Source organism: Anoplolepis gracilipes, chromosome 2, assembly GCF_047496725.1.
Source record: "Anoplolepis gracilipes chromosome 2, ASM4749672v1, whole genome shotgun sequence".
NCBI lineage: Eukaryota > Metazoa > Arthropoda > Insecta > Hymenoptera > Formicidae > Anoplolepis > Anoplolepis gracilipes.
Window position 1 is genome coordinate 13205744 of NC_132971.1, and position 12744 is coordinate 13218487.

Genomic DNA, 12744 nt, shown 5'->3' on the forward strand with positions numbered 1-12744 from the left:
GAAACAAACCTCTTGTCCCGTAGAGTGAGATGGTATCAACGTCAAAATACGAAAAATAGTCGGACGAATAAATCGCGCGTCGAAACTGACACTGCACGGTCCCTCTCTCGACGAATATATCGGTACCTCGCTTCTCTCGACTCTGTTCTCTATTGACAATCGATCCTTTCCGACTCCACGGGACGCCACGATGTTATAAAGTTCTTTCTTGGATGAATTTCAAAAGGAAACGTTTTATACCTACATCACTGCGTGTTTTATGACCGTCGAATTTATTATTATTTTATGATTCACAATCTTACTGATTGACTGCGAGAAGCGTTTGATGTTATCTTATAATTAATCTTTAATTATATAAATGAAATATTCTATCAATTACATACATCTTAATCATTTTCAATGGACTGCTTTGTGTTTCGACACACATTTATCACCGTTGTTTATCCTTTATGGCAATAACGAATAATTTGTAACGTATCTCAGTCTTATCCTCGATTTCAGTTAACTGAAACCTAAACTTGTGTCTATCATAAACAGTTAATACATAAGCTGCTGAACATTCATGGGTTAATTGATTATGTATAGATCTAACGCTTTTACAGATGTATAACTAGAAATTAGGTGTTAATTTTGCTCGTTAGATTGCAGTCGAGGGGCATCTCGTCGAATATTTGTGCTGCATCCAGCGTGAATACGCACGTGCGTCACGCGGACGAAGATAAATTACGGAGCTACTCGTCGAGGGCGAAACTTTCAATTAATCCCGCTTTGAATATCAGCGGCGAGTCTCTCTGTCGACAAATCGGCGGCCGCGCAATTCGCTTTTTAATCAATCTCGGGCATCTCGAAAATTCAAATTAACTGTACGTCGAACTTGAAGATTTGAATCGAGCGCGTCCTCTGAATTAAACCGACTTGCCGCGAGAATTACATATCCATTCGCGCTTTAGCAGCCCGTATACGAATGGAGTGTCGAAGTATTTCAATTTACGGCTATTTTTACGAATTTGCGAAGAAAACCGCAAAACCTCGACGCGTCAAGCATGACGTGTTAATTCGCAAGGTAAATAAACGATTGGTTCGTTCATACGAAAGTAGCATCATGAACCGCTTCGCGCTGATAGTCCTGTCATCGTGGGTAAAAATTCGGGTCTCGACAGCCCTCCGAGCTAAGTCAACCTGTGTTCCTGGTTCGACGTCCTCTTTTCTTTCCGTTCGCCGACTCGAGCCGTGCGAGCCACGAATCTGGGACGATAAAACGAGGCTCGCGTCTCGAAACTCAAACGAGGCGGTGTCGTAAAACGCAGGTTTTGGGAAGGTGCTTCGTCGTTATTGCGACGAAGATCTTCATCGCGTGGCGAGAGGAAGCAGCGAATCATCATGCTCCGTATCTCGCTCCGACATATCTGTCTGAATAAAAGTAGCCTCGCGTGGCAAAAACTCGGGATACTTTCGATCGAATTAACTCTCGGTTTACTTTCGTATGTGTACGCCCAGATAATTAAGCGAAGAACGAAGATACTTGTGTGACTAGGCCGACGATATCTTTTTTTTTTTTTTTTATCGATGAGGCAATATAGAATGTGTGATGTGCATCATGGGTAGTAATTTATCTATATATTTAATTCAATTGAGATTTCGATACTTTGTGATCGAATTCGGTTCAAATTTTTTTGGGAGATGCAATTGTTATATTTTGACAGAAAAAAATTATTAATTAACATTGAAATTATATTAAAGGTTTATATTTTATCGCTAAACAAAATTTTCATCATTGTAAATACATTTTTAAAAAAGTATTGAAATCTTTCAATCTAAAGAATATTATATAATATTATTTTAATGTTATAGACGTATCTTTTACACTTCATGTACATCGTTAAAACGGTTCTCCTATCAAATAATCAATACCGAAGATATACAGAAACTGTTTGTACGTCACCGACGACGCGTTTATCCGAAAGGCATCAACCTTTTCAACCTTCCTGCGCATATTATGGGCCAAAAGCGGTCACCACTCCCACATATATACATACATACATACATACATACATACATACTTATCCGCGTCATTCTCTCCTCTAAACGTAAAGCACACGGTGTCGGTGTAATTGGCCGACGTTGTAAGCCGGCGGAGTCACATAACGACAATCACAGAGCCCGTGCTATCGAATCGAACACGTCGCGCGTTTTCCATAAGCGATAAGCGATATCCACGTGCGCGTGAGAAGATGCACCACGCGGAAGCGTTTCAGTAGAGAGCCACACGACGGAACCTAAATACCTATCGCCCGTTAGGCGTGCACGCTCGCGCGCGCGTGGAGGCGAGATAAAACGCACGCGGTCCACGTCGAGGTCGCGGCGCGTGAGATCGCTGCATGTTACGATGGAGAAAAGGAGGTGGAGGAAGACGAGGCTCTCTCATGGTGCAACGTTCGTTTGCACGCTCTCGCACCTGACTCACCTTCTCGCCGCACATATACACGCGCGCGCACACGTGTTTACGGTATTTGATCGTCGTTCACTTAGCACGGCCCAGTGACCCGTATAACCTAAGGTCTGCTTATGATCGAGAAGATTTTCGTGTATTTTTCCCTTAACAGGATGGTATAGGAGATCCCGTGTTGCATCTCATGGGGATCATCTCGGTAGTAATAGTGCGAATCGTCTTCGATAACGATATTCAAATCAGTGTGATTTTTTTTTTCAATGTGTGAATGCTTCATTACTTTCTTCCACTTCATGTCCGACACATATCGACCTATGTCGAATATTAAAATTCGCATACAGTATCAATTGAGAATTTAGAATAATAGATCTTAATCCTTGTAATTTTTTTTTCGTTGCGAATGTTTATTATTTCACGCGTGTCTCTGTAAAATCTAAGGAGAATAACTTGGAACTTAGATGTAATATGTTGTTATTGTTATTTCAAAATTAATAATAATTGTATTTTTTGCTCAGAAAAAACAATGTGAAAAATTACATTTTAATAAATTAGAAACTTGAAAAGTCAATGCAAATCATTCAAGTGTCAAGAAATATATTTTATTTGCAAAGAAAAGAGCAAAAAGGAAGGAAGGAAGGAAATAAGAAATATATTACGATAATAATGAGGTGTCCATCGCGTGTTTCGCTTTTTATGATTCCGGAATGCGTGCAGTCCGTGGTGCACGATGTCGAGAATGATTTCCTCCGCTAATGGCGATGTATGCAACTCTAGCGTGATGATTTACAGCAATAATTTTGCAACAGACGCGAAATGCACGTTTTGCTTTCGCGCGCGATTTAGTTTTTACTTCCCACGTCAGTACCTCACGCACGTGCTGCTCGATAATCGATACCTACTTTGGATCGATATAATATGTGTTGGTGGCCTCGTGCTTCTCTGATAGAATTTGCGTGCCGAAAAATTCGTAATTGGGTTAAGCGTCACGCTTCGGTTGCATCACGAGATGAAATATTCATATGCGCTTGTTAAATACTGGCGACTTTAATGCATATAATTTCCTGATGAGAGAGAGAGAGAGAGAGAGAGAGAGAGAGAATATATTCTATAATCTTTTTATAGCGCCGGCACGCGAGTGTGTACATTAGTTAGCGCGTGATTTAACTTTCATTTCCCACGTTTGCCTCACCAATCGATAACTCAATGTTTGAAGACGAGAAGTTGCAGAAACATCAATGCTCGTCTGATATATTTGCATCGGTGAAAGAATACCCAAACTCGTACGGAGGAATAATTATCATTAATCAACATTTTATGATATTTTTACTTTTAAATTCAAAACTATTTTTTAATGGAGTTTAAGATTTTTTTTTATATTATTTGTTGCGTGCGCAGATTATTTTTTATTTTTTCATATTAATTTAATTAACTTAATTAATCTTTTTATTTTTTTATTATTTTGTAAACCAAGGATATGACATTTTTTATAATTTTCTCAATATCTTTTACTATCGTCACATAAAACATGCGCGCTCGGCTAAATTTAAACATTCGGGCACAAGACATTAATCCACCTCTAATCTATACAATGCACATCCGCGTGTCCGTTTCTCGCATATTTACCTAGAAATCGGTGGCGTGTGCGTGCTTCTCGGGCACGATCTATGCGTGAGATAAATCCTACCGTATAAGATCAAAGTCGATACGCGAAATTTGCTACTCGCTTCTATATCACCATCCCACAAATGGGGTTTGCGCATTCGAAAGACCCGCGTGTTGTAGAGCCGTATGCACGACATTCGATCGTCGACTCACCTAACGCGGCCCAGTGACCCAAATAAAACACTGTTTGCTTATGATCGAAGCGGTTTCCGTTTCTCCTCGGGCCCAATCGTGTTCTTTGGCGAGGTCTACCGGCAGAGGCGGTGTCGCTTTCTTCCTCGCTTCTCTGATGATCATCCATACTTACTTCATATCTACAAAAATAATGAACGTAATCAATAAAGTCCATATTTAATCCGATTTTGATTGTAATCTCGATAATGTATTTAGGTATCTTTCAATATCAGATATAATATCAGATACTGCTTTTCAGTCTTTTTATGAGAACTTTTAAGACTGCAGAAAGGTGGTAATTAACTTGTAAGACTATATTTTATCTTAAAAAGAAAAATATTGAATTGTTTTTTTTTTTTTTTTTTATTTTTTTTAATAATATTTCAAATTGATAATGTTCTTATGTACAAAGAGAGCTTGATTTAATTTTAGTCACGGCCTTTTATAACAAAGTTTTCTTTTATTACTCTCTCTCTTTTTTCTCTCTCGATTTTCCTGGTTCGTCCCCTTAGCAATGCGTTCTACTTCGCTGCCGTTAATTAACCCCGCATATTTTTTGCCCGCTGGTACGTCATGACACGTCGATTAGCCATTTATCACGCACGACGTACACATAGAGAGGCGGTCTAATTATCTGCAAGATCTTCGATGTACGCGTCGTACTTGTAGATTCCTTCGAGAAGACACGCTTCGGCCTTCAATGGCATGCGTGTGACAAGTGAAACTATTGCGACGAGGAAGCGCAAAGTGGCGGGGATCGAGCTAGATCATATATGCGATCATATATGAGCTACATAAATCGGATATGAGGTTAACTTTTAGTTTAAAAAAAAAGATAAATGTATCAAATTAAATAAAATGGAATTTATCTTATTTCTTGATCAATTTTTATTCTGTGTAACTAAGAATAATTATTATATGATGATAATTATCGATAGCTGTTATTTAGAATATTTTGATGTATTTAAATCTAGAGTTTACAATATTTATAATGCTGCAAATTAAAAACTTTTAATTACTCTGCTTCGTGTAAATTTGTGATTTATAATTTTTTGATTCAAATGCATAATCCAGAGATAGAAAGATATATCTATAATATATTTTAACATTTTATTGAATCTATTATATTCTGTAATTTTTTGTCTGTCCAACACTATAAATGTATATCGTTCGAATCGTACAGACGATTAATATGTTGACCAAACAAGCATTAAGTCATCATAAGTCATGAGCAATAATTCCTCCACCGATACGTCCACCGTTTGTTTGAGGGTTCTGGAGCATGACGGAAAATGTAGCAATACTGAGCGAGAGCACGCGTTCGATATGGCTCGATCGTTATCAAAGAATAATTCCTGTCCTGCCATCACGATTATGTCATAATGAGGATCGTGCGATTGCATAACGAGAGATATCGCGAGCATCGGTAGAGATTCTCTTGCAGAGGAATTGCGTAAGGCATGACTAATCACAACGGGAGTCATCGATCGGTGGCAAGTTACTGTGTTATATTATATCTACATTGAAATGGAACGACACATATATATCTTTCATAATCCACGGATGTGTGTATCCCATACTAACTGCCATAAATAACTCTCCTGCGGCTGCTGCCAAGTCAGGGACAGCCGCACCGGAGAGCCTTAATTATCCGGCGAATTCGGATGCGCGGCGATTATTCACTGTCCAGCTGTACTAAATACCGACACAACGTTCTCACCACGTCGAGCGAAAATTGTGTGCGTCTCGTTTTACGAGAATGGTCTCGCGTTTTAACCGTTGCTCCATATCAGTCCATCGTTTTATAAGAGCTCCATTTCCCCCCCCCCCAATACTTAAATTACGTTCGATGTTAACGATACTAACATAGCGGATATAGCTATTAAAAGAGAAATAAAATGCGCTTTCGACTCGCGAACGTTAAATGTATTCAAAAGAAAATTTGGAAATTTTTGAGAAAGTACAAAAGGGATTATTATTATGTGCATTATTATTATGTGTAGGATCTCGTCAATTTTTTCAGGACCGGTTACGCTTTAAAATATCATTTGATGTGCATTGAGTTTTGTCTTCAACTTACTTGACAGCTCGTTCAAGAATACGGAAGCAAAGCAAGCGAAATAAAGTGCGAATGAAAGGCAGACCATTAACTGACAACTACATTTCTTTGCTTGTCATTTCATCGCTTTTATTTCCGAAACTAAACGTCGAAGAAAGTAATAAGATAGAAATGATTCAGGCTTGAATTAAATATCTCTGAATGTACTTCCTCTTACTTTCTATTTTGAAAATTATCAGATCAAAATTATCAGTGTTTGTCAATCATTTAACATTGTATATTGTGTATGGTTTTACTAACTAAATTTTTTTAAATTCTCTATTAATTTAATTTTAAAAATTGTTACTAATCTTTGATTACTATTATATAATATTGGACAGAGATCAAGAATATTGTTCTCTAATATTTGACTTTGTTTTTAATTACAGATATTGTCGTGGCTCTGCAAGAAAGGCGAGGACATTCTGTCGAAGCACGCACAGCACATAGCGACAAACTTGGCGTCAGCGCGGCTTCACGAGCGCGACTTCGAGAAATTTTATTTCACGTCGATGGTAAGTAACGCTTGCGTTGATTGTCCCGTAGCGGTTAATGGAATTAAAAGGAGAGTCCCAAGAATTGAGTCGCTCTCCTAAGAGACGATTTCACTTTTTTTCGCGACCCATTGAGCCGCCCGTCACGCTTCGATGCGAAAGAAATTCCGTCGAGGACTCAAAAGGCGATTGCAATAAGCGCGAGATAATAAAAGATTCCTTTGTGACAGGCGAACTGTTGCAAAGACCCCTGCCAAGTGTACGCGCACTCTTCCACGTTTTTTTTTATTTATCAGCCAACTGAGTGAACGACTAACGCGGAAGAAGTCGTGGCGAAACCGAAAGAGAAGGAGATGAAAATGATTATTTCTCTTACACCTGTAGACTTAATATGGCCAGATCGAAAGCGCTTCCTTCAAATATACAGAATAGAGGACATTAAAAGACAGGAGCGATGAAGACGTCCATCCCGAGACAACTTTGGCTATATTTGTTCCTGCGGAATGTTGTGCAAATTAAAAGTAACTGCAGGATAGAGGGAAGGATTTTACTCCGTCGCGTTTGGATTAATCTCTCTCTGGTTAATTCGTGGAAGTAAAGTGTGCTTGAAGACGATGATCTTTATGAGATGTGCCCGGCCATTCGTTTGCGTTAATTATCACTGTTCCTTGAAGGCGGTGCCACGTGATTTATGATACGTGCATTGTCAGCGTATAACATGATACTTGTTTAAAAAATATAAAATATAACCGACGTGATTTCGTTCGGCGATTCATTTATATGCCAATTTGTAGTATGCAAATTGTCAGGTACATGCATGGTTTGTTTCTAACAAAAAAAAAAAAAAAAATAAACACTTCAAATATTTTATTGGAAATGTTTTCAAAAATTATCACAGACGCTTCCAATTTTTTTTATATCTCGCTCGAGTAAGGTAGCTGTCCCAGTTATAAATCATTTAAGATTGATGACTACAATTTTTTTTATGTTTAGAAAAAGGAGTATAATAAGTCGAATATATATTTTATATAATAATTCTCTGAACTTTTGCTATCATATTTAATTAAAATAAAAAGATTTTTATTTGTATATAAAATAATTATTTAAATTTTAATAACCGTCTATTGATGACCCAGTTGTAAGTCACTTATAATCTTTTTGTTCCAATTGCAATGCGAAACAATATATCTCTTATTTTGCAGAGAAATATAAACTTATTTTATTTACAAAATACTACTATTGACATTTACACTGCAGATTAAACAAAAATATTGCCAGTTAAAAATTGTTTAAAAAATTTTTTTGCAATATTATAGTTAAGTTAAAAATGTGATATTTTACTAATAGATGGTGTAATAATGTTTCTTTTTAAATATGTTTAATGATTAGTTATAATAAATATGTTAAATAATTAATTGTTTAATAAAATATATTAAAAAGCAAGAGAAACTTACTATTGGAATATGACTTACAACTGGGACAGTTACCTTAATTACATTCATTTAAATTGTTTCATTACTTAAAATTAGAATAATAAAGTGTTATAATAACAAAATAATTTAGTATTAACTCCTTCATATTGTTATTTTTTCTAAGAAAATAAAAGATATAATTTTTAGAATAATTTTTAAAATCAATACTGAGAAAAACTAAGTCAGATACAGATTTTTTAAAATCCAATTGTAAATAATCAATGCACTGATAAATATGATAACCGTGCAACAGATCACTGTATTATCTACCTATCTATTTACTTGCTTAGCCTGTAAGTTAGATACCTAACCACCTAACTATACAAACCTGATCTTTCTACTCAGTCGATAATAGATTTTTTTTTATAACATTTCGAATATATATCTAAATCTATTTTTTTAAAACATATTTTCATACTAAAATAATTTTATAATTCTGTAAAAATTATTTGGAATTAGCAACAATTATCGATTTATGTCAGGATTCTCTCTGTGATCGGTAAGTCAATCGACTAATCGCGTGGCGCCGTCTGCTGAGATTTGCTTCGAATGTTTCACAAACCGACATAGTTCTTCGCGACTTACCGAGCGTGGCGCGTAAATTAGAATAGTTTGAGAAACTGTAGGTGCACCGTAAATAGCGATAATTATTTTCCTCTTAACATCCGCCACCTAGTTAATTAGAATCTCTCCAAGGCTGTGTAATGAACCGATCCGGTCGTGATCATTAATTTAAAAACATAGGAGCCGTCTTGGATATAAGTTCCGCAATTAGAGTCGTATATCTACTACCAGTTAAGGAGAATTGATTAACACTCTCACAGCGAGTGAAACTTGAATCTCCATTAACAAAGTGCGTACCGATGTCTTTTCTTATCAATCGATAGCAAGACAACGATTTATATCCGCGAGGGCTTGCTTCCGTTCTTTGATAATGAATATTGATGGACCTTCTGCTCTCAACCTGTAAACTGACGGTTTTCTCGTGATTTCTCGAAACTTTCTCAAAGTTATCAATACTATATGATTTTTCCCGAACATTTTTTAATTCTCCTTCGGCGATTAATTGGAATCATCAAGTTGCAATTAATTTGTCGTAAATTCTTTTCTCTTATATATTAATTATTTGCGCAGAAAGTACATTTCTTTAATTCCCTCATAATTGCAATTTTATTTTAATAGAAATAACGTAAAGTGAAAGTATGTGTTTAATTTGTCGACACAATAATTATTAATATTCGTACTCATACAATCGCATTGCAGGTAAACTCGATAATATTCAAAGGATAATGAAAAAATAAAATAAAAACTCTGCGATCAGACAGAATACATTTTCGTTAGGTTAATTACACGCGATTACGTGAAATTTTGGAGTAGTAATTAAACGGGAACGATCGTATTAACGTTATGCTATGGAACGTTACGCGACGAGTCACAATTTAGCGCGATAATAACACGTTGGCCCTCGACCGGTCTCTCACGTCGTGGAAAATTTATTGCGAACGAAATCGGTGTTCCGTGAGAGTTTTTCCTTTTTGCGAAAGACTAAACTTTCTCTCGGCGGCAATGTCGACGTCTGCGCAGACAGTTTCAGGGCACAATAAAGGTTCGATGATCCAACGCGGACAGTTGTTACTTAATTAATCAGTTTCACGGCGATGTGAAACGAATGATCAGCGAGATATAAAAGCCGGTCGGCTCCGGTCCAACGATCGATTGTGCTGGACATTAATTAATCACGTTGCACCCACTTCAATTATCTGTTTCATATAGGATGCTCGAGCGCGCGGGTCGTTATTCAAAAACGTACTTATCCCCCATTTTCCTTGCTTTTTTCTTTTTTCTTCTTAATTCTTTCGCGGCCCAATGACCGCCCATTGCCGCTACCCACACACTGTCATAATTGTCACCGATTATTGCCACGATGGGCGAAAAGCCATATTATTTGGGTCATCTTGACGGAACTGGAACGAAATTATTGGCGATTTATTATTGAACGATCCGTGTTTCGATCCTGTACGACGAGCGAACGGTATATGGAGCATCGAGTAATTACACGACAGAGTTGTTCGACGAAGAGTGATCAATTGAAGCCGCCGTAAGTTTAATGGCGATGGAAATTATTCTCATTTAACTATTTCAAAAAGACGCGATATCGTTGCAATGTATCTTAAGATAATAATCGGGACTAATTTATCTTACGTTACGCGTTATGGAATTAAGATTGGGGGCCAGTTCGCAGCTATTTCAAATTTGTCGATTTTTTCTAGCGAGTGTATTACGCGCAAATATTTGTGACAATAGATAATAATACGCGCACTGCAGTCATTGATAAGAAAAGTCAAGGTTGCCGTAGGTTGACTTTGAGTGCGATAAGCGTCGAAAAATAGCCCGTTGAACCGCGACTAAAGTACGAAACGTTGTTAGCTTTGATGGTATATAATGGGACAGGATAATGTCGAGGAATCATCAAGGTAGACTCGTAACAGCGTATACGGCCGTTCTCGTAACCCAATTACATGACACACCATCAGCGGAAAAGGCAAAGAAGTCATGCCAAGAATAAGAACGAAGCATTATGTCGCCACCTATAAACGGCGACGATCGCAACTCGTGAAATCACAGCCGATTCTGAGGCTTAAAAAGAAATTCCACCGTTTAGAAACCGCTATTTTTAGCGCTTCCTGAATCAAGGTATAATCGCGCGCGATTGAACATTTGACGTTGAGTTTAACGTACTCTAAGGAATTTGGTGACGATCGATCGATCGATCATAAAAGTGGCAAGAATCGTATGATTGAAATACAACTCAATGTAAAAGAAAATAGAATCTTATTTACAGTATATCATTTGATTAATTACTTTAACTTACGGGATATAGAGGGATAAAAAAATAATTAAAATAAAAAATAATCTTAAATAAATAATTAAAAACTAAAAAGTAATTGTATAAATAAACAAACATAAACGCTCAATTAAACTTGTACAATAAAATTTGAGAAAATAATACAGATAATAAAAACGCGTATTTAGAAAAGTATTTTATTTTGATTATTATTATTTGTTAATATAATTTATTTTTATAAATTATTATAATAAATTTTTTTTTAGTCAAATCATACAAATTTGATTTATGAATTTGGGAACATGTTATATCTTATAAATATTATTTTCTTATGCTGGATCAATAATGCCATAATGATTAAACACTATTGTTGATGCAAATCGGCTTTTTAAATATATGTACATACATCTCAACATATATGTATAATAATTGCATTAATATTTGTGCATGAGAACTGTTCGCCAAACGGTTATATGTGTATAGCAATATTACATCCGGTTAAAGTGCTTTTTGATACCATCGGGATCGTGTCACGAATCGCGATCGGCAAATCAGTTTTAAAATCTGATTGCAAAAGCGCAAATCGGCACAAGGCGGTTATGGTTGTTAGTTCGCCATATTCTCCTAACCAGAATGCAACTTTCCATCATAATTGGTAGTCACGCGATGATCAAGGCGACGATGTTGTCCAATATCTGATATATCGCATAGTCGGAACATTTTTTTCACAATAATTTTAGGTGTTTTCAAAAACAAAATAGTCGTAATTACTTAATTTGCAATTTATTCTTCAATATAATTTCTTCAAGATAATTAGTCAAGATGATATTGTTTAGCATCAGATAATTAAGTATTTTGATAAATATATGAGATAAATCTCAAATTAATTCTTTGGAAATAGAAATTAATAAACAAGTTTGATTAGAAAATTAATATCAAAATATTAATCTCTTATTGAATAATGCGTAACAGAATTTTCATTTTCCTATAGCTTGCACAAAATATAATAATTTAAATAAATTCTTTCAAATCATAATTTTTAATAATTTTATTCTGTAACATTTGTTTTTATAAAAGAAAAAAATAATGGAACGTTTTTCAAACTTGTTTCGATTATTTACGATCGTTTGGTATCAATGAATTTAATCGAGTGTGTTTATTAGGTACTAAATAGCATTTATAGAGGCACATGGGTACTTTTTGCCAGTCCTCAATTTTTTATTGTGTTCTTTGTGATTTCGCCTATCGCGCGGAACTGCCCACCAGTGCAAAAGTGCATAATCTCCTAATAATCGCATTTGACCCCACGCATAACACCCACTTAATGCACGATAGATTTATCGCAAGTAAAAGGAAGATGGTCCTCCTCATCTGAATGCAACATCTGTTGCACGATAGTCCCCGTCGTTTATTCGATTTGCAAATCATTGCAAGTTGGTTGGCAACATTTTCGGTTTCCACGATGAAAATGGCATGATGTAAATTTGCTCACTAAATTGATTTTTAAATAAAACGATAAGCTATCGCAGTTTTTTTTTTGTTGATAAAAG

The 12744-nt window shown here is 36.0% G+C and overlaps 1 protein-coding gene across 5 annotated transcripts in view; it reads left to right on the forward strand.

Annotated features, from left to right (window-relative positions):
• LOC140662972 (puratrophin-1) overlaps positions 1-12744 on the forward strand; it is a 300935-nt gene that overhangs the window by 246758 nt on the left and 41433 nt on the right. For all 5 annotated transcript variants that reach the window (XM_072886768.1, XM_072886767.1, XM_072886770.1 and 2 more), the window contains one exon: positions 6773-6898. In XM_072886768.1, coding sequence (XP_072742869.1) covers positions 6773-6898 — 126 coding nt within the window. The remainder of the gene's footprint in view (positions 1-6772; positions 6899-12744) is intronic.